The following is a 23,251-nucleotide window of genomic DNA, read 5'->3' as shown; positions in this document are numbered from 1 at the left end:
ACAACAATCAGTTATAGGACAAATAATTATTTCCTACTAACAAAAAAAAATGTATATACTAAAAGACACAAAAAGACTTACAGCACACATTGATAAGACTCCAGTAACAAGTTATCCCTTCTACATCATGGGGGTTGGGGCATGGCACCCCCCTGATCTGGAAAATCTGGGTAAAATTTTTTTGGCCCTCCCTTCATATTGGAGAAGTCTGAATTTTTTTTCTTTTTCTTTTATGGGGCGTTTACAGTACCTTATTGTAAAATGTGGGTTAACTATTTGGTCATAGGCTCTGTGTCATCTATTGGCCTTCACATGTCATCTGCTACTTCCACAAGACTCCGAAAAAATTCCCATTTAATTTCTTATACTGACTCAAGATATATCAAAACCATGATGGGGAAAGTCATGAGTTTCAAGGGATAACTGTGCTATCATCCTCTATCGCGAGGTTGAGTTATAAACATAGGAGCATGAACAGTTTGGACCACTGAACAGGCATAGCTACATTTCACCTTTTTTCTGCACTGTCCAAACAATTCCCAAAACATCGTCCTGCCAGTGGTCATCTTTTCTGATAAAGAAACTCCCTTAGGCCAGCCAGCTTCACCCAATGGACCCAGCACATCTCAAGCTCACAAGATCACCTCTAGGTCTAGACAGCATCCATCTAGAAAACAATGTTTATTCATCTATTCTGGAAAAGAAACAGAAAGAGGAAAAGGCAGCCAGAGGCCCAGAGGTAAACTCTCCTGGTTGCTTGAGCCATGATCCTAGGAGTGGCCACACTCCTAGCAAAGAACACCACTGATCTCCCCTAATCCTTTACTAAAAGTCTGGTGACAGAGAGAATCATTTACCACACAGGAGAGTCAAAGGAAAAAATCTAATCAGAAGCTGGCTCTTCTTTTTAACTGATGCAATATCTGACCATGCTAATGATGTCACAGGGTGGGGGAAAGGATTAAGGGACCACCCAGGGTTTTCATCATTTTTCAACATTGAGTCATACGCATCCTGGAGTCACAGGAATTTTACAAGGGAGTCCTATTCACACAATTCCTGGAGTGGCCCCTGTAGGCCATAAATACAGCCAAATAAAGAAACTGAGGCCCCAATAATTGATTTTTGGGCTCTCCATATCTAGCATTCTCCCACTGTGCCTTATTTCTGAGCATCTCAGGTCCCTTTTTGTAGACAGCCAGACTTTGGTAACTAACACCCAACCCCCACTCTGCCATTATAACCCTTTCCAAGAGATTGACTATAAAATTTATATCAACAGCTGCTCTGTGTGTGTGTGTGAATGTATGTGAGTACAGGGCAGAGAAGGACATAGTAGGATCGAGGAAGGGAGGCAGGGAGAGAAGAAGCAGAAAATCGAGGGGTTTTTTAAGAGTTATACTACAACAGATACAAAGTGAAGTGAGCAGAACCAGGGGAATATGTACACAGTATCAACATCATTGTGTGATGAAGTTATGCTACATTTTACATTATGCTAAGTCCTCCTTTAGGGGTATTATTCTTGTATTTAATTTATTCATTGCATTGATCTTCCCTAAAGTCTTTAAAATCTTTCCCTAGAGTCTATTAAACATTTACCTAAAGTGGTTTGCCATTTCCTTCTCTAGCTTGTTTTACAGATGAGGAAACTGAGGCAAACAGGGTTAAGTGATTTGCCCAGGGTCACACAGTCAGTAAGTGCCTGAGGCCAGATTTGAACTCAGGAAGAGGAGTCTTCCTAAGTCCAGGCAGGGCACTCTATCCACTGTGTGACCAAGCTGCCCTATATAAATATATACACATACATACAAATATGGGTACATACACACATATTCAGATGAGTTTAATTCCTTCCCCTGACATACACAACTCTGTGACTCTGGAAAAGTTACATAACTTCTCAATGTCCCATGCAACTCTCTTTATTATATGTTACAGGGGAGATACCAGGACCGGTGGGTGCTGATGGAAGAAGTTTCCCCAAAGGGAGTTTCCTACACCAATGGAAACGTAGGTCTGATAGGGAAAAAAAATAGAGAGAGAAAGAAAAAAGCAATATAGAGAGAGAGATGGATAGATACACATATACACATATGTATATACACATGTATGTACATACGTATGTGTATATATATGTATATATACATAAACACATATACACCTTACTTTTTCGTACGGCTGCCAGGTGGTGCTGCATTGGATAGACAGCCAGCCTGGAATCAGGAAGATGAGTCTTCCTGAGTTCAAATCTGGCCTCAGACACTCTCTGTGTGACCCTGGGCAAGTCACTTAAGCCTGTTTGCCTCAGTTTCCTCATCTGTCAAATGAGCTGGAGAAAGAAACGGCAAACCACTCCAGTCACTTTGCCAAGAAAACCCTAAATGGGGTCACAGAGAGTCAGACATGACTGAAAAATGACTGAACAACAACTCTTTTACTGAGCTAAAGCAAAGTACAAAGTACAAGTATTGTTTGTACAAACTTACAGCATATTCTTAAGTTTCTCATACATCTGATGGAAAATATACTGATTCCCCTGTAAATTTTCTGAATTGTATTTCTGGAACAGCTAGGTGGTGCAGTGGATAGAGCACCAGCCTTAGAGTCAGGAGGACCTGAGTTCAAATCTGGCCTCAGACACTTGACATTTACTAGCTGTGTGACTCTGCACAGGTCCTTTAACCCCAATTGCCTCCCAAAAAAATGCTTAACGTAAAACTTAAAAAATAAATTATATTTCTGTTTGCCTTGAAATCAGGGAAAGAGAGCTGGATTTGAAGTCAAGAGATCTGGGTTCAAATCCTATCTACAGCTGTGTGAATTTGGACAAGTCAAGTAACCACCTTGGGCCATAGTTGCTTCATTCATAAAATGATGGAGTCAGACTAAATGGTTTCTATTATCCCTGACAGCTTTAAATCCTATGATCTGGAACAATTATTTTATTATTATTATTAATTATTATTATCCATTAAAATGGAATTCTTATTCCTACACAGATATTTTCAATTGTCAGTGAATCTTCTGAATCAATCCCAAATTCTACCGGTGACTGTATTGGACTCAGTCATATGCTCTTTGAGAGCAGGGACTCTTTTTTGCCTTTCTTTTAACCTCTAGTTTTTAGTACAGTACCTGGCACACAGTAAGTGCTTAATTAATGTTTGTTGACTGTCTTGGGTGGGATCCCTTAATAGTTTTCATAGAGGCCTTTATTTCAGTGTGCCTATGTACTTAGACTTAACTCCAATATCATCAACTCATTAATTCCATGCTTCTTAAACAATATTTTTCTACCAGGAGAAGCTTAAGGCATCTGGCAGTGGAAACTTTCTTAGTCAAAGAAAACAAAATCATCTAAGAAACTGTTTGTATCACTGGTAATGTTTCTGGGTCATCTGAAGGTGTTGGTGAGCCTCTAGTTTTCCCAATCACTTCCTGAGTCTACTTTTTAAGCTCTCAATCTATGACTCATGTGACTTTAAAGAGTAGGGGTAAGAATAAGGATAAGGATAAGGATAAGGATGAGGATAGGAATAGGGACAGACAGAGCAACAGGGATAGGGATAGGGACCGGACTTAAGATTTCACTGGTTTAAGGCACTCCCATGAAACTCCCTCTACAATGGAAGTTGAGGTTCATTGACTTACCCAAAGTCACTCAGCTATCACACGACAGAGACAGGACTTTGTAGCTTTGAATCTGTCTGTCCATTGCAATACACTGTCTTTCATGACTTTGAACACTCCATTTATTGAAAAGCCATGAATATGCTGATTATATTATTCATTGAGGCAACTTGTTGGCAGTGTATAGAGCATGGGGACTGGAGTGAGGAGGACACGAGTTCAAATGCTACCTCGGACACTTACTTGCTGTGTGACCCTGGGGAAGTCACTTAACCTCTGCCTACCTCAGTTTCCTCAAATATAAAATGAGGATAACACAAAGCACCTGACTCACAGAGTTGTTACAAGATGACATCAAATGAGATGACATTCGTGCAGCCCTTAGCACAGTGCCCAGCACACAGCAGGCACTTATAAATGCTTGTCTCCTTTCTTTGCCCCTTCTTTTATAGCTTCATCAAGGCAGCTTTACTGGCAGTCTCTACTTTGACCCAGAGGAATTGCTGCTGAGTCATTTCAATTGTGTCCAATTCTCCATGACCCCATTTGGGGTTTTCTTGGCAGAGATATTGAAGTGGTTTGCTATTTACTTCTCCAGGTCATTTTACAGATAAGGAAACTGAGGCGAACAGGGTGAAATGACTTGCTCAGGGTCACATAACTGGTAAGTGTCTGAGGCCAGGCTTGAATTCTGAAAGATGAGTCTTCCTCATCACAAGACCAGTGCTCTATGCACTATGGCAACACCTAGCTACCCTGACCCAGTGGAAAGAATGCCACACGTGTAGTACTTCAGTGTGAAATAAGGCTCCGCCATTTTCTATTTGTGCGACCTTGGGCAAGCCACTTAACCCATGCTTATCTCAGTTTCCTCATCTGTAAAATAAAAAAAAGAGGTAGAACTAGACAGACTCTAGACCTATGGACCTACTTTGGCAGCTGAATCCCAGTTATTGTTTGCAAGTAATAGACTTACATTTCTTTCAAAGTAGTTTATCTTTAATAATATCTTTTATCTTTAATGATATCTTTTAACCTTTAATGTGGACTTTGACGAGTTTAAACTGATTCTCCCTCCATTTGGGATCCTTTTCACTGAACGGTCACCCAGAACAATGAAGTGTGAATAGGTTATGCTTTCCCAAGAGCCCTCAGGCATCCACATTTAGCAATGATTGCTACTTCTCAGGTATTTACATCGCAAAGAAACCTTCTGGTGAGAAAGAATATCAAGACTTTCAGTACCTGGATGGTTCCTTATTAAAGAGACACATTTTCAGGAACCTTTGTGGCCAAGAAAACCTCAAGCTGGATGGGAACGGAAGCCACGCTCCTAACCCGAGTCGTTTTGTAGGTGGTAGAGCCAGCCTGGGTGTGCGGTTGTTTATGTGAATGCGTCAGTAAAGGAGCGTGTGCCCAACCTTCAGACAGGGCTGCTCTCCCTCCTGTTACTGGCATGAAGCTCTCTGTCAGGAGTGTTTGTATTCATTGGGAAAACTAAAAAGCCAGAGTCTGTGAGAGCTGCCACTTTCCTCCTCCTCCCCATGACTGCAGCCTTGACTTCAAATGAGGCAGCAACAGGACATTGGATCCAACAGATGAGTGTTGACCTGAAGTGGGAGGTTAAGACGTTCCTGGGTTAGAGTGGAGAGAACCCTGATTAACTACTGGATTCAGAAGACCTAGGTTCAAATTCTGCATCTGTCACTTCCTACCTGTGATATCTCGGGCAAATCAACTTCTTTTCTCTGGGCCTCAGTTTCCTCATCTGTAAAATGAGGGAATGGGATTTGATGGCCCCTGGCCACAGGAAGATGGGTAAGAAGAAAGGGAAAACTAAAAACAAAGCAAAACCCAGTCCCTGGTCTCCAGGAGCTCCTAGTCTAATAAGGGAGAGATCCTCCTAGAAGTGTTGTTAGGATCAAATGAGGCAACATTCATAGTTATAACACATGTAGAGTTAATGTATACAATGCATTACGGCATCTGCTCTGTGACTTTCAACTTGAAGAATAACAGGTATCACATTTCATTCTTTGTGGACAAATGACGTATAAGTAAATCGTATACAATCAAGACATCTGAATGAAGACAAGCAGTCTGAAATGGTAGTAGAATTTGGTGGGAGTGTTATTTCAATGACAAGTTATTGTTCAGTCATTTCAGTCATATCCAACTCTTTGTGACCCCGTTTGGTGGTGGTGCTTTTTGGGCAGAGACACTGGAGTGGTTTGCCATTTCTTTTTCCAGCTCATTTTATAGATGAGGAAAATGAGGCCAACAGGGTGAAGTGACTTGCACAGGGTCACACAGCTAGTAAGTGTCAGGGTCTGGATTTGAACTCAGGTCGTCCTAACTCCCGGCCCAACACTGTATCCAGCCTCCTAGCTGCTCCTAATGGCAAGGTCTTTTCCTAAAAACATTTTTAAGAAGACCTCTAAAACTGGTAGTGAGCTGACGGTCTCTCTTGAGGAAGCACCTGATCCCTAAAGATGTCATTCTCCCTGCTTGACTTTTACTCTGAAATTTCAATAAGAATTTCAAAGGAAATATTTATTTGATTTTATTCTAACCCTTCCACTCCCAGAGACCTTTGTTCAATTTGTCACCTGGCCTCTGCCCGTGTTTACAACCTGCCTATACTCCCACTCGCCCTTTGTATTCTGTTAGTGCAGTGTGGTCATTTCAAATTCATGTTTCTGTGCCAGTTGCCTACCAACGATTCTGATTCGTATTCTGTTCATCTCTCTGCACCCCACCACCTCCTCCTAGAATGCTCACCCTGGCAGATTTCATCAGGAAGGAGCCCAAGAGTATCCATGGATACCCCATGGTCTATGCCTTTTCACACAACTGGGAGAGAATAGAGAAGTTCCAGTGGAGGCCAGATGACATTGTGATTGCCACTTACCCCAAATCTGGTGAGTCTGGTGGCCTTTGGAAAGTCCACCAACCAACAGCTCTCATGGAAATGCCCCCGTTTTATCAGGCCCTTGACCTCTTCAGATAACATAGATGATCTTCCCCCATGGTTCATGTTTCCTGGCAAAGATAGATATTTTAGCAGGAGGGGGAAAAAAAGGATTTTATGTACTTCTAATACCTTCCCCGGCAACCATGCGAGTAGGGCTAAAAGCTGAGTATGGTTAAAGACTAGATTTGAATTATTCACATGCTTGGTTTATTCATGTTACTGATGTTTATTGTTTTGTTGTTTTTGAATCATTTAAATTGTGTCCAACCCTTTGTGACCTCGTTTTGGGGTGTTCTTGGCAAAGATACTGCAGTGGTTTTCCATTTCCTTCTGCAGCTCATTTTACAGATGAGGAAACTGAGGCAAACCAGGGTGAAGTGACTTGCCCAGGGTCACACAGTAGTAAGTGTCTGAGGCCAGGTTTGAACCGAGGAAGATAAGTCTTCCTGACTCCAAGCCTGGTGCTCTATCCACTGCACCACCTAGCTGCTCTCAAGAATTTCCAGTGGCTCCCTATTGCTCCCAGGAACAAATACAGACTCTTCTGTTTGGCATTTAAAACCCTTCACAACCTGACCCTTTTCTTACCTACTCATCTTCTTATATTTAACTCCTTTCCATCTAATCTATGGTCCAGTCAACACTGGCCTGCCTGCTGCTCCTTAAACACAATGTTCAGCATCTTCCTCTAGGCCCGGAGCTGTCCCTCTCCTCTACCTCTTAGCCTCTCTGGCTTCTTTTAAGCATCAGCTCAAAGCCCACTTCTTCCAGGAGGGCTTCCCCAGTCGCTGCTGCTGCTAGTGCCTTCATTTGACATTCCCTTCCATCCGGCCTGGATACATCTTGTCTGGACCTAGTTATTAACATGGTGTCTTCCTCCTCTGAATGTAAGCTCCTAGGGGGCAGGATCTGTTTTTACCTTTCTTTGTATCTTTAGCTCTTAGCATAGTGCCTAGCACATAAGTAAGTGCTTAGTGAATATAAATGTAAATAAATATATTTATCGATAAAAATAATTTATTAAATATATAATTATACATAACAATATAAAATATAAATAAGCACTTAATAAATGTTTTCCAATGGATATTATTCATTGTTATTATTTCAATAACAGGGAATAGAAAGGGATCTGGGGTGGCCAGGCAGGCTTTAGGGAGGTACAGCAAGCCTAGGGATGTCCCAGTTAGGTTGGGCATAATGGATTTTCCTAGGCCCCAGATCCTGAGCCTGAGTCCCCAGTATATAGAGTCCCCTGATGTGGACCACTCTCTTGTCTGGATCCCTGCCCACTGCTAGATGACCCTTACATTGGCTCTTGAGCCTGTGGAATGATTGGTGGAAGAAAGGTAAGAATTGGGTTATGGGGCAGGATAATGATGGGGGAACTTAAGCGTGAGGAGACAAGGGCAAGAGAGGGACCCATCATGAGGATTTGGGGCAGAATCAGTCACCGTATGCTCGGCCTGGTTACTTTCAATTGGTAGGACCAAGCCAGAACAGGACACTGCAGAAGTATCTCCAAACCGAGCCACAGAAGTTGAAGGTCTATCCACTCTTTTATATCCTGCCCAGGAGCAGGGCTGGTCCCAGTCTTTCTAGCTTACACCTACAAATGGGGATATTACATGGTTGAAGTTGGAAGGACAGTCAACAAATATCCAACATTCTCATTCTATGCCTCTATACAGGCTGTCTTTTCCATGCTTGGAATGCACTTTCTCCAGCTCAGGTACCACCTCCCACAAGAGGCCTCTCTTGAATTGCCAATGCCTCCACCCATGATTGCCTTGTATTTATTTCATCTGCCTTAGGTGTTGACTTCTATACATACATATTGTCTCCTCAACATCATGCCATGTCCTTGAGTGCAGAGCCAAAGAGAGAGAGTTTTGGTTTTGTACAATGTAAAGGCTTTGTAATTTGATTCATTGTGAGGCAGAGAGCTTGATGGGACTGTACAGTGAATTCTCATACTGGGAATTCTCAATGAAACACTAAACTGACATGATGGAACTTCTTATACTCAGTACAACAAAAAGAACTCAGTACAACCAAAGTTCAAATGGAATAATTGAGAAATTGCGAGTATCATTAGTTGGCCAAATAACTTGGGTAGGTTCATTTGGTAGATATTATATCCTTGACCTTCTGCTTCAGGTACCACCTGGATTTCCGAAGTTGTGGATATGATTCAAAACGATGGCGACATTGAAAAATGTAGTCGAAGCGCCATTACTGAAAAAATTCCAATGTTGGAATTGTTTGTCCCAGGGTTGAGGATTACAGGTATCTTCTGTTTTGTTTGTTTGTTTTTATTATTCTGTCCTTCTACTGCATGCCATCATGAATTAATATGGACACAACAGCATTTGCAATTTTCCTCAACCCAGATATGGATGCTGATGAAGATGACGATGATGATGATGACAATGATGATGATGATGGATGATGATGATGATGACGATGATAGCTAACATTTATATAGCTCTTACTATGTACCAGACACTGTGCTAAGTGTTTTACAATTATTATCTTATTTGATCATCACAACAACCACGGGAGATAGATCCTATTATGATACCCATTTTACAGATAAGGAAACTGAGACAAAGATTACATGACTTGCTCAGGCTCTCACAGCTAGTAAGTATCTGAGGCTAGATTTGAACTCATGTTTTCCTCACTCCAGGTGAGACACTCTATCCACTGTACCACCTAGCAGTAAATAGAGTCCTAGCATCTCCCTGCAAATGAAATAATAATAACTAGTGAAGAGGTCTAGGCTTTTTGGGGTGCTGGGACCCTAAGATTGTGGTACCAGGCCCTGTCTGAAAGAATTCAACTCAAATCTTCTTCAGCCAGAGGAAAAGTTTATTAGTGGTAAAACATATAGGCCAGGTGACACCCGTAAAGACGAGCGGGCATGAGAGGTTCTCAGCCTGGTGGGCCTGAGATTCTCAGCATCTGAATGAGGGCCAAGTAATTTTGGGTGGCCAGAGAAGGGGGTTGGGAAAAGGGTCTAGGTAAGAATTCTAACTGGGGAGGTCAGAGAGATTGAGTAGACAATGGGAATAAATAATGGAGAGAACAGGAAGGCAGAAGTTTGAAAGGCATCTGCACAAAATCAAGGTGGGGCTAGGACTTTCAAAAGGAGATAAAGGAAGGCCTTTCTGGGGCCTATAGATGAAAGGGAGCCAGATCTGAATAAGATTAAAAGGTAAGGCAAAGGCTTCAAAGGGAGATGAGGGGAGTGGATTGGGAAATTTGAAGGTTTAAGGATTTTCCGGTCCTATAGACAAACAGGAGCCAGATTCTATTCTGGGCAAAGGTTGAAGGTGCATCTGAAGAAGATCTAAAGGTAAGCTAGGGCTTTCAAGGGGAGATAAGAGCTGGGGTCTGTAGACAAAAGGGGAGCCAGATTCCCTTTAGGGCAAGGGGCAAAGACCTTGGCTTGGGCCACGCCCAGTCACTAGCACTTATTTAATGCTTTAATATTTGCAAAGCACTTTACGTGTTATCTTACATGATCTTCACAACTCCCAGAGGAAAGTGCTATTATTATCCCCATCTCTGTGAATAAGGTTGTTGTTCATCCTTGATTCTTGAAGAGGAGCAATGACATCATGAGGGTGTATCGGATCACAATGAATTGGATTTAAGTGAGGCAGAGCTGAACAAAGTCATCAGTCTCACTCCCTCCTCCACAGTCATCAGAGTCCAGCGGCAAGATAAAAGTCAAGACAAGTGGTGATGACCTGGAATGCCATGGTGACCTTGACCTTCCTAAATTAAGGTCTTGCTCAGGTCTCAGGTTGTCCAAGGCCACACCCATTCAATGACTAAGGGCAAAATAAGAATTGAGACAAAATATGGCTTAATTTACCATCACAAAAATATCATTCTGAGAGGGGAAGAACCTCAAAGGTTCTGGCCAGAAGACAAAACAATTACCATTTACACTCATTCTAAGCCACCTAGATCTAAACAATGAGCCAGTGAGCCTTGGTCTGGGGGCTATTATTGGCCATTCAATGAAAATCAGAGTGATTTGGGTTTAAAGGGATAGTCAAGTAGCTTCATTTGAAACACAAATGGGCTTTTTTAAAGCCTCTTTTTCCAGAACTATTACTTCAAGAAATCATAAGTGAAAACTGCAGACAAAAAGTAAATTATCCTTGTTTTTTTAAAAAATAATAATAATTGATTGAATGATGGATAAATATTTTTAAAAGCTATTCCCCAAACTCCAAAATATCTTACAAAATATAAGAAACCAAAAATTATATTCCTGTAAACATAGGACCCACATGTAAGGATATGGTGCCCCATAGGAAGAGGAGGAAGAGGAGGAGGAGGAGGAGGAGGAGGAAGAGGCTTCTCATACTGTCAGTCCTGAATGCCCAAAGAAGTAGTTCCCATTGACAGTCATCTAATAGTCTCAATTAGTTTTTACCAGAGGTATTTGCTCAGATAACATGATAAAGACCGTTAATACAAAACATTCTCCTAAAATCTGGTTCACTCCTTCCCACAACAGCATCCACGGGAGGGGATAACCTTAAACTTGGACCATAATAGTAGTGAGGCACAGGTATAAGAAATATGTGTAACAAAGCTTTAATTCACAACATCTGCTCTGGATGGATACAGATGAGGAAACTGAGGTTCAATGACTTGCCCAGGGTCACATAGCCAGTTAGTATCTAAGGCAAGATTTGAACTCAGGTCTCCTTGACTCCAAATCCAACACTCTAATCACTGTGCCACCTAGCAATTTGCAGTCAAGTTATCACAAAGATACACTGAAATGGCCAAGGCTCAATACATTCTAGCATCTTATTTATTTATTTATTTTGCCAAATGGCTTGATGGAAGTTTGCATCTTAAAATTGTGCTGCTGAACTGAAACAGATTCCAGCAGCCCTATTCCCACTTTCCTTTGAGCAAAGAGCAAGAGGTTGCTTCAAAACAATTTTTATGTTTCAGAGCCTACTCTTGTTATAACACAGAAATTATTATTCGACAGACTTGACTCATGTTTATTGCACGACTGTCACTTTTAGAGTACTGGGTACATTTTCAAGTGTAACAAAAGAAAGCCATGCTTGTTAGGGCAAACAACATTCCATCTCCAGATGTTTACACAGTCACAGACCACAAAAGGGGAAATCTTGTTCTGAAGTATCCATAAATTTATACATGTAAAAGGAAGTTGTGTGTTGCATTATTTATGTAATGGCTATATAACTAACTTTCTGCCAGAAATCTACCCATCACACACACACCAAAAAAAAATGGTTAAGAGAGAAATATCCAAATTTATTTTACAGTATTTTTTTAAGTTGATTGCTTTTATGTGAGCTGAACTGACATTCACTTTAAAATGAACATATGTGGCAAAATATAGAAAGAAGAGTTCCAAATTTGTCTAGAAGCCCTGTTATATAACCCCCTACTTTGGGCATTAAATATTCCAGCAATTTATCTCCCTCAGACTCACTTCCAAGCCTGGGTTTCTTTGTCTATCGAACCAGACTTCTGCTTTCCTTGGCATTGGGAATCTCAAGCAAGAATTCTCCTCACCAATACAGATCCTTGCCTACTCTTAAATTCTTAGAAAGCTGCTTGGAACACTGGGATATCAAGGGTCACTCTACGTTTCAGAGGCAAGATGTGAACCTAGGCCTTCCTAACCCTGAGGCTAGCTCTTTATCGACTGTGCCTCAGTGGCCTCATATCTTTGATTGATTCCTCTTCAAGAGTCCCCATCATCTTTCTATGTGAAAGTTCTCTGTTGTGGAATAGAGGTTCCCACAGGAGCTCAGTGGCATCTAATCTGAACTGAACATATATAAGAATCACCTTTATAGTATTCCCAACAAGAGGTCATTCAGCTTCTTCTTAAAGACTTCAGTCCTCTGGTTGAGTGGCATAGGGTACAGCTGTCTTCAAGCATCTGAGGGGTTATCATCGGAGAGGGATTGGACATGTTCTGTTTGGCCAAAAGGGATAGAACAAGAAGCAGAAGTAGATTTGACCTGAAAGGCACATAATGGAGGCAAAGAGGTCAACCTGCTTGTTCTGAGACTCTTGGGTAATAGTTTCCTTCTTACCTTACTCACCTTACTCTGACAACCACACCCAAATGCCTTTCCCTTGTTTTGCTAACCTCTTACCTAGGCCCACCAGCTTCTGTCCTACTTTATCTTATGGACTTTGCCCTACCAACTTCATTTTCCTCCTGAATCTCCTTCTCCTTCACCTTAAACCCAAGTCTTCCTCCGTGGGTCCATCATTCTCCTGTATCTCAGATCCTTCTCCTCCTTCAAATTCTCCAATTTTCCCTCCCCAACTTTAATCTTCTTCCCAACTGCAAAGCCTTCTAAGTCTTCTTCATAATTCCTTCTTCTGTTCAAGTTTTCCTGTACCATCTCCCACACAGACTCCAAATTGAGAATCCTAGTGGAGCCAAACATTGAACGTAATCATCCAATCACAGCAATTCACCTCAGCAACCCTCACACTGAGTCTTTGAGTAAGAGGACTTGAGTCTTATCCTGGCTCTGCTATTTAACTAGTGGTGTCCTGGTTCACTTATCCAGATGGATGTGATTGTAGTCAAAACAGATTATGAAGAACAAGCCAAGAGGCTGCTAGAATTCATGGGGAAACTCAAAATGGCTAAAGCCATTCTGGGCTTTGGTGTCTCTATTTGTAAAAGAAGGGGTTGGCTTAGATGATTTCTAAGGTGGCTTCCACCTCAAAGTCCTCGATGAATAAAACTGGTTTAGAGTTGATCTGATAAAAAAAAAATACTTATTGTGGTTGAGTCATGTCCAACTCTTCATGACTCCATTTGGGGTTTTCTTGGCAAAAGTACTGGAGTGGTTTGCCATTTCCTTCTCCAGCTTATTTTACAGATGAGGAAACTGGGGCAAACATGATTAAGCAACTTGCCCACAGTCACACAGCTAATAAATATCTGAGACCAGATCTTACCTCACAAAAAGGAATCTTCCCAGCTCCAGGCCCAGCCCCCTACCCACTGCTCCACTTAGCTGACGGAAATACTGCATAGGAGCAAATTTTGGATGCTAAAGAGTAAATTGACCTCTAACTTGTTTGGGTTACCCTTCAACTCCCACCATGTTTGTCAAAGGTTTATACCAGAAGAGCCCAAGTAGGAAATTTGCAACTGTTTCAGAGTTCAACAGCAGCTACTCAGAAAAATATGGTGACAGTTGGCCACGGAATTGGTGCTAAAGAAATGTTCCTGGCAAAGTCTAATGTCTCCCTCTACAAAATGGACTCTTCCTAGGCACAGAGGCATTAGAAAAAATGCCCTCACCCCGCCTTATCAAGACCCATCTGCCAGTTGATCTCATTCCCAAGGACTGCTGGAAAAACAACTGCAAGGTAACGTGTTTGTTACAGCTCTCCAGTCCATGGAGGGATAGTCTTCGTAGTTGTCGCTATCGTTCAATCATTTTTCGGTCCTGTCTGACTCTTCATGACCTCATTTGAAGTTTTTTTGGCAAAGATACTGGAGTGGTTTGCCATTTCCTTCTCCAGCTTATTTTACAGACGAGGAAACTGAGGCAAATGGGATTAAGTGACTTGCCCAGGGTCACACCGCCAGGAAGTGTCTACAGACAGATTTGAACTCAGGAAGAGGAAACTTCCTGATTCCCAGCCTGACACTCTATCTACCGTGATGCCACCTACCTGCCCTGAAATATAGTTAATTCTCATTAAGTGCTTGCTCATTATTACAGTAGAGCTAGACTGAGGGGCAGAGATAATTAATTTCTTCTGTCAATCTGAAGTTATCATCTATATTACTGGTCTCCACAAGCAGTTACTATCAGCTCCATGGGGCAGGGATTTAATTTAAGGATCTAAAGCAAATGTACATTCATTTCACAATAAAGCATCACTCCAGAGACCCCACATATTCTCAATGCATTTTGTCCTACTCTGGAAATGGAATGGGAGGCTTAAACTATAAAATTAGTATTTAATCTAATTTAATTCAATAAATATTCGCTAAGTGCTACCTGTAAGTTTCTGGAGATGTGAAACAAAACCAAAACAATCCCTGCCCTCGAGGGGCTAACATTCTCCAGGAAGATGGGTGGGAATCAGAATAGGGACAAGGCGATGCAGGGTAATTTGAGAAGGCATGGAACATACAGGACGATTTAATAAAATGTAAGCTCCACAAGGGGAAGAGATTGCCTTTTGGATGTGAAGCCTCAATGATTGGCTTACAGTTGACTTGCTGATCGATGGAGAAGAAGTAGGCGGGAAGGAGTAGACATTATTACTGGGCTATAGTACCAGCTAGATGCTGGTTTAAATAATGAGTGGACGAAATGTCATCCAGACAAGGAGACCATGTCACACTAGTGACTGGGATTGTAGAGTGTGCAGAGAATAAAATGTTAGCGTCACACAGAATTATACGGTCTTGGCTATAAGATGTGGTTCAGAACACTGGGGGAAACTAGCGCCTTTTTGGTCTAGACCAACAAGGCGACTCTAGAATGAATTGTCTACTTCTGAGGAATTCTCTGCATATCTGATACTGAAACAGGTATAGACAAGACCTCTTAGGGCAACTGTGACTTTCCTGGGCTCACATCTCCTATCTATCTGAGGGAGGAGGTATAAAAAGGAGGAAGAGGTGGCAGGAAGAGATAAGCATTTATTTATTTATTTTAGGCAGTTGGGGTTAAGTGACTTGCCCAAGGTCACACAGCTAGTGTCAAGTGTTTGGTCTGAGGCCGGATTTGAACTCAGGTCCTCCTGACTCCAGGGCTGGTGCTCCATCCACTGTGCCACCTAGCTGCCCTTTAGAGTTGTTTTAATTTGCATTTTTAATCAATATCTACCAATTCTAAAAAAAAAAAAAAATTAAATCTGCTAATGAATGATTAGCTTCTTTGAAGCTTACTTACTCTCCTGATTACAATTCTCTTCCTGGGATTCCCACTAAATCTCCCCTCCATCTTCTTGCAGATAATTTACATGGCAAGAAATGCCAAAGATGTTGCAGTTTCATATTACCATTTTGATCTGATGAATAAACTAGAGCCTTACCCCAACTCCTGGGCAGAGTACCTGGAGAAGTACATGACTGGAAAAGGTAGGTTGGAATTACCCTGAAAATTATTTTCATTCTTAAATGTCTATTTTTTTATATATTTCTGGTATCTTTTGTTTTTAATTTCACTTACATTTCCCAATATTTCCATTCTCCTTCACTAGTCCAGAGAGGGGCAGGGGCAGAGAAATTACCCCACATATTTGCCAAATACATTATATGCAGCATTCTACACTCATAGTCCCCACCTCTGCAGAGAAGAGAGGGAAGGACATTCTCACACACCTTCTTTAGGGGCAAGGGTAGGCATGGTCATTTCATAGCATTCAGTTTTGATTGTTTTACTATCATTCTTTCTATTTACACTGTTGCAGTCATGTATACTGCTATGCTGATTTTGTTTCACTTTGCATCAGTTCATATGTCTTCCTGTGCTTCTTTGTATCTTTCACATCCATCATTTTTCACACTGTGGTAATGTTCCATTCATGTGCCACAGTTCACCTAATCATTCTCCAATCTATTTAGTTTCTAAGTATTTGCAGCCACAAACTAAGTTATGCTATAAATGTTTGGGAGCCTTCTTTTTTATATTGATCTCCTGGGTATATATGCCTAGCAGTGGAACATCCAGGTCAATGCACAGGGGCATTTTAGTCACTTTCTTAGCATAATTCCAACTGACTTTCCTGAATAGTTAGACCAATTCATAGCTCTACCAATGGCGTATTAGTGTATCTGTCTTTCCATAACCCCAACTACTTCTGTCTTTGTCAGTTTGCTGGATTTGAGGTAAAACCTCAAAATTGTTTCCCTTATTATTAGTGATTTGGAAATTTTTTTCATATGGTTGTTAGTTGTTTGCAATTCTTCATTTGAATACTGTTGCTCACATCCTTTGGCCAATTATTCACTGGAGATTAACTTTTGTTCTTGTATATTTATGTTAATTCTCTACATATCTAGGATATCAGACCCTTAGCAGAAATATTTGCTGCAAAGAAAATTTTCCCAATCAATGGCTTCCCTTTTCCTATGTGTGTTAATTTTGTTCATGTAAAAATCTTTTTTATTTTCATGTAATCAAAATGATCTATTTTACCTTTTGTGATTGCCTTTATCTCCTGCTTAGTGTATCAAACCTAACTATATCTTACTTGGCAAGAATTGTCTCTCTAGATATATCTGTGCAAGATTCTTACTCTGATTCTCTTCTAATTTTTTTATAGTACAAACTTTAATATTCAGGTCATATATGTATTCTTAGCTTTTTTTTTTTTGCTTTTGTTTTGGTGAGGCAATAGAGATTAAGTGACTTGCCCAGGGTCATACAGCTAGTAAGTGTCAAGTGTCTGAGGGCTGGAACTCTATCCATTGTGCCACCTAGCTGCCTCTTATTCTTAGCTTTCTGTGGTAAATGATGTGAAATGTTGGTATAAACTTAATTTATGATAAGGTCCTTTTTGGTTTTCTCAACAATTCTTATCAAATAGAGAATCCTTCCCTGAGTAACTTATGGCCTCAGATTTATCAAATACTGGATTATTTAGTTCAATTGTTTTTCATTCTTCCTTATCTAGCCTGTACCATTGATTTATATTTTTATTTTTTAACTAACATTAAAGTAGTTGTGATGACTATTGCTTTATAATCTAGTTTGAGATCTAGTAATACCATTCATGCTTCAGAGCTACTTTTTTTTTGTTTTTGCAATATCTTTATTTGTGAATAAATTCTTCCCAACTATTGAACCATTCCTTGTTATGAAAAATAACAAAGAAGAAAAAAAACAGTTCAGCAAAACTAACCACATCGACTGAGTGTGGTAGAGCATGCAATATCACACACCCATAATTCCCAACTTCTTTTTTTTAACATGTGTTTTTAAAACTTTGGGTTACAAATTTTCTCCCTTCCTCCCTCCCCAACCCCCCTCATTGAAAAGGCAAGCATCTCGATACAGGTTATAGATGTATAGTCATGCAAAACACTTCCATAGTAGTCATGTTGTGAAAAGCTAAGCATATTTCCCTTCATCCTATCCTACCCCCCATTTATTCTATTTTCTCTTTTGACCCTGTCCCTCCTCAGAAGTGTTTGCTTCTGATTATCCCCTCCCCCAATCTGCCCTCCCCTCTATCAACCCCCTACTCTCTTGTCCCCTTCCCCCCTTATTTTCCTGTAGGGTAAGATAGGTTTCCATACCCCATTATATATGTTATTCCCTCCTTAAGCCAAATCCTATGATAACAAGATTCACTCATTCCCTCTCACCTTCCCCCATTTCCCTTCCACTGTAAAAGCCTTTTCTTGTCTGTTTTGTGTGAGATAATTTACCCCATTCTACTTCTCCCTTTCTCCTTCTCCCAGTATAATCCTCTCTCACCCCTTAATTTTTTTTTTTTGCTTTTAGGCAATTGGGGTTAAGTGACTTGCCCAGGGTCACACAGCTAGGAAGTGTCAAGTGTTTGGTCTGAGGGCAGATTTGAACTCAGGTCCTCCTGACTTCAGGGCTGGTGCTCTATCCCCCACGCCACCTAGCTGCCCCCCTCACCCCTTAATTTTATCCTCAAGATATGACCCCTTCATCTTCAACTCACCCTGTTCCTTCTATCTATCTATCTATCTATCTATCTATCTATCTATCTATCTATCTATCTATACATATAATTTTTCCCTTCCACTACCCTAATAGTGACAAAGGACTCATGAGTTACAAATACCATCTTTCCATGCAGAAATGTAAACAGTTCAACCTTAATAAGTCTCTTATGATTTCTCTTTCCTGTTTACCTCTTCCATGTTTCACTTGAGTCTTGTATTTGAAAGTCAAATTTTATATTCAGCTCTGCTCTTTTCCTCAGGAATGCTTGAAAGTCCCCTATTTCATTTAATTACCATTTTTTTACCCTGAAGGATTATACTCAGTTTTGCTGGGTAGGTGATTCTTGGTTGTAATCCTATCTCCTTTGCCCTCCAGAATATCATACTCCATGCCCTCTGGACCCTTAATGTAGAAACTGCTAAATCTTGTTATCCTGATTGTGTTTCCACAATACTCAGGGAATGGGGCTGGGACCCCATGCTTCTTTCTCACTGCAGAAACAGACTTTTCCCACTGACCTTCTAAGTTGTCTTTGGCGTTCATGGATCTGGAAACCACCACAGCTGCCTGCGATTCAGTCCTCTGAGTCCTGCTCCAGGTTCGCTGGGGCCTGTGCACCCACACCAAACTGTGCTCCTCTCACCACCTGACAGATATACCTTTCCAATCAATCATCCAGGTTGTCTTGGGCTGGAAATTTGTTTCGCTCTGTCTTTTTGTGGGTTCTGCTGCTTTAGAATTTGTTTAGAGCCATTTTTTATAGGCATTTGGAGGGGTTTGGGGGACAGCTCAAGCAAGTCACTGCTTTTACTCCCCAGAGCTACTTTTTCATCATTTCCCTTGTTTGCTTTGTATTTTGTTAGTTTGATTTTCAATTAATTTTATCAATTTTATTTCAATTTTCTTTTCAAAGAATCAGGTTTTAATTTTGTATATCAACTTTATGGTCTTCCTATTTTTCAGTTTGCTCAATTTTCCTCTGCTTGCTGAGAGGTCCTTTTTTGTGTTTATCTGGAGTTTATTTGTTAGCTTTCTAGTTTCTAATTGCATATTCAGTTCATTAATGCTATCTTTTTCTACTGCTAATGTTTGTCTTTGTTCATTTTTAATCATCTGAACTCTTTTTTGTGAAGCATCATTTGGTGAAAAATCCCAATCATAGCTCTATCCACAAGCATGTGAGATAATAATAATAATCTACCAAACCAGATCTAGAAAATATTTTGACCTTCTAAACACTAATCAATTGCTCACAGCAGATACTGCTGAGCTTAGTAAAAAGAATGGAAATGCAGGAAAGTAATAGGTGTACTTCACTTGGGATCTGTTTGTGCTAGAAAAGCTACAAGTGATCTTAATACATTTCTTTTCACCTCTCTATCTAGAAATAATCTCTGCATAGTTAGTCTTAAGACAAAAAAATTATCACTCAGAGTGATACTAAGAAATCCTAAATGAATGTATATATCATTTCACTCTGAAATTTTTCTAATATCCTTCCCATTTTTTTCTTACTGTTAATAATGACATGGGGAACAAAATAGGAACGATAATTATTTCATGACATTTTGATGGACCAATCCCCCAACCACCTGGTGATCCAGTAATAGAAAGTCCCTATCCTCTATTGAAGAAGAAATAAGATACAACAAAGTATGTAAGGACATGACAAATCATATAGTCTCGCTCACTGAGGTAATAAACATTTGTGGTCCTTACATAAGAGATACCTATAATCTCGTCTAAATGGTTATCTCAACCCTGAAGTTTTGTTTAATTGGATTTATTTAAAAATTGTGAAATTACTTGGTCCTTTCCCTTTGCCTCCTGACCTTGAACAGAAGATGTTTTCTTATTCTGATAATTAATCCTGCCAGTTGTGTTCCAAATACTCCCCTTCTTGAACAATCCCCCTTCTCTACCTCTCCTTCTCCCGTGAAATGTTTTATGTATCTATCCTAAGCACCACAGAATGCTTCTGATTGGCTGTGTACTCTAAGCAGTCCTGAAAAGGTTTAAAAACCCTAAGAAGCTAAAACTATTATCAGCAAGAGCAGTCTTCCTGAGTGCGTTAATAAATTTCTTTGTTTCATTTTGGCGCCATATCTTCAGGCCACAGTCATCAGGCCTCCACTGATGGGGGAGCTTCTCCCAAGAGGTCCTGTTCCTCTTGATTGACAGAATCCCCCGATAATGCACACTCGTACACAAATACTAAGCCAAAAAGTATCCAAACCAATGTTTTCAGTTGCCGTGGTGACCAAATTAGATCAAGCCCTTGGATAGTTATAATGACATGAAAAACCTAATCAGGGGCATCTAGGTGGCGGAGTGGATAGATCTGGCCTTGAAGTCAGGAGGACCTGAGTTCAAATCCGGCCTCAGACACTTGACACTTACTAACTGTGTCACTTAATCCTGACTGCCTCACCAAAAAGCAAAAAACAAAAACAAAAAACCCTAATCAGATAGAAACATGGCGGTTGGATGGACTCTTATAGAAATTACCTTTTCCTTTCTCTGGATGTAGTGTCCTACGGCTCCTGGTTTGCCCACGTGAAGAGCTGGTGGGATAAAAAGGAAGATTACCCTATGCTCTATCTGTTCTATGAAGACATGAAAAAGGTAAAAACAGATCATACACTACACTATGGCTGATTTCCCCTCTACCCCATGGGGCGAGAAGGTTGAGATCAATACGTACTTGCTTTTGCACTCTTCACTCCTTCACTACCTAGCTATCATTTGTTTCCAACCTCCTTTTGCAGACATATGCTTCACTTACAGATGTTCCAATTATCTTATGAATGTATGAAGTTTTGACTTGGGCAGGTGGAAATCATAGCTGATTATAAGAAGCAACTCACACTCACACAACATGGGTTTAGGTGTAGCATGTACGTTCTCCCAGAGTCAGGTTCTAGGAACTCTCGGGCTTCTAGGGGGATTCTGAAAGGTTTGGATATATTTCCCTAACTGGCAGGTGTCAATGACTTATGCCCAAGTTCTATTTAATCTCAATTAGCTTTTGCAAAGGAACATTTACCTTAAGATATAACAAGACTAAAAGTACAAACATTTCCCCCAACATCTCAGAAGCACACTCTCTGCTATCATATCTCAGTCTCTGAGGAGACAGGGCTCAAACTTAGCTCAATTCCTACCTAGCCTCAACCTCACCAACTTCATATCCATATGTGGCATGACTGTCAGATGAGCCTCATCTCAGCTACTGCTAGGCTGGGTCCCAGAGGTCACTCTGTGCTCCTTTGGGCATCAATGCTGACCTGGCTGCAAAGTCCAGGTGCTGGAGCACCAGGATACCACTCTCTCTTTACCGGCAAAGAAAGAACCCAAGTTTGTATTCAGTCAGGCTGCTTCAATGGGAAGGGTCCAAGGCTTGTCATGTTATACCACTGGCTCTCACCAGCTACTATCAGCAAAGACATCAAACCAAGGGCAGAGCAGCAGAAGAGACTAAGCTGAGGCTGAGTGGTGCCTTTTGAATGATTCCACAGTCAGACAACCTCCTACTCACCATGTGGTTGGCCAACCAGAACCAGTTTCAAAATATCTATATATACTCCACAATCTCTCCTAGGCACTTCCATTATAGAGTCTCATGGCTCTCCCACAAGCAGACTCTTCAGCTTCTCCACCAGGAAGAGAATTAGCAAAAGCATGTCGCACTCTGGGAATTTACCAGGGATACACAGATAGATAGATAGATAGATAGATAGATAGATAGATACATAGATACATAGATACATACATACATACATACATACACAGATAGATAGCTGGATGGATGGATGGATGGATGGATGAAGATAGATAGATAGATAGATAGATAGATAGATAGATAGATAGATAGATAGATAGATAGATAGAGATACATGCCCTCAGATTGACTTCTGAAGAAATTTAAGTGCAGAGACAAAAATCATTAATGGAAAATTGGCTCACCTGGTGAATACTTTTTCACTGGGGGACTGTTTTTTAAAAAATCATGTAACTCATTGAGTTTAATCAAACAGAGAATGGATGGATAGGTTCACTCAGAGAGGGAGAAGATGCATGCTACATACATATAAAGAAAATTGGCAACAGAAGTGGTGACTGAAACTGCAGGGAACATACTTCTAGAAAGACAGAAGAACAGAGTAAAGGTATTTTTCCCAGGGTTCTATTGGACCTTGGTTAAACCGAAACTCCTGGTTAGGCAATGGGGGAATGGGGGAATTCATAGGAGGATATGAAGAAAGAGAAGTAAAAAAAAACTATCTCCAAGCTACCCAGCTTTCAGAAAGGGCATGCCCCTAGGCAGAAATTAAGCAGACCACAAGGGACAACACACCTCTAAACCAAACAGAAAAAGCATGAACCTCTTCCAAGCCAGCTTCAGGGAGAAACGAAATCCCCTCTGGGCCACCTTTAGAAAAAGGTCTGAGGCAAATACTGAAAAAGAAAGGCTCCTCCAGGCCAGAAAGGGAAAGACAACATCTTATCTTTCAATCAACCTCCCCTGTGCTTTCTAACCTTTATATTCTCTTCCAAACTCCAACATTCGCATCTTCTTTGTACAGAAAGAGAACAGAGAAAAAGAAGAGGTTGCTATGCAGAGAAATATACAATTAATAAACACACCCGGGCAGAGAAGCGCTAGACTAAAGGGGCAACAGAAAACATTTCCAGAGCCAATGTGAGCATTTGATAGCCAGGTGGCACAGTACATACAGCACTAGGAAGGTGCATCTTCTTGAGTTTAAACCCAGCCTCAGATACTTACTAGCTGTGTGACCCTGGGCAAGTCGCTTCACCCTCAGTTTGCCTCAGCTTCTTCATCTGTAAAATGAGCTGTAGAAAGAATTGGCAAATCATTCCAGTATTTTTACAAAGAAAACCCCAAAGTGGGGTCATAAAGAGTCAG

At 40.8% G+C, this 23,251-nt stretch overlaps 2 protein-coding genes across 3 annotated transcripts in view; one reads left to right on the top strand and one right to left on the bottom strand.

The window, feature by feature from the left end:
* LOC110209826 (sulfotransferase 1B1-like) overlaps positions 1-23,251 on the top strand; it is a 31,679-nt gene that overhangs the window by 749 nt on the left and 7,679 nt on the right. Inside the window, exons 1-6 of one of the 2 annotated variants that reach the window (XM_078148301.1) lie at positions 1,940-2,013; positions 6,406-6,554; positions 8,768-8,896; positions 13,929-14,026; positions 15,632-15,758; positions 20,852-20,946. In XM_078148301.1, the coding sequence (XP_078004427.1) occupies positions 2,006-2,013; positions 6,406-6,554; positions 8,768-8,896; positions 13,929-14,026; positions 15,632-15,758; positions 20,852-20,946 (606 nt within the window). In that variant the 5' untranslated portion in view covers positions 1,940-2,005. Of the gene's footprint in view, positions 1-1,939; positions 2,014-6,405; positions 6,555-8,767; positions 8,897-13,928; positions 14,027-15,631; positions 15,759-20,851; positions 20,947-23,251 lie in introns of those variants that run through there. The other variant, XM_020988545.2, reaches the window with a different exon arrangement.
* LOC110209830 (uncharacterized) overlaps positions 11,909-23,251 on the bottom strand; it is a 106,453-nt gene continuing 95,110 nt past the window's right edge. Inside the window, exons 5-7 of the mRNA XM_078148833.1 lie at positions 23,111-23,178; positions 20,830-20,885; positions 11,909-12,648 (exon numbers count right to left, since the gene is read on the bottom strand). The gene's annotated coding sequence lies outside the window, so the exon portion shown is untranslated. The remainder of the gene's footprint in view (positions 12,649-20,829; positions 20,886-23,110; positions 23,179-23,251) is intronic.

The sequence above is a fragment of the Phascolarctos cinereus genome, unplaced genomic scaffold (genome assembly GCF_003287225.1).
Source record: "Phascolarctos cinereus isolate Bilbo 61053 unplaced genomic scaffold, phaCin_HiC Scaffold_9;HRSCAF=440, whole genome shotgun sequence".
Lineage (NCBI taxonomy): Eukaryota > Metazoa > Chordata > Mammalia > Diprotodontia > Phascolarctidae > Phascolarctos > Phascolarctos cinereus.
The sequence above is the reverse complement of the archived record's forward strand: the minus strand, read 5'-3'. Positions and strand labels throughout refer to the sequence as shown.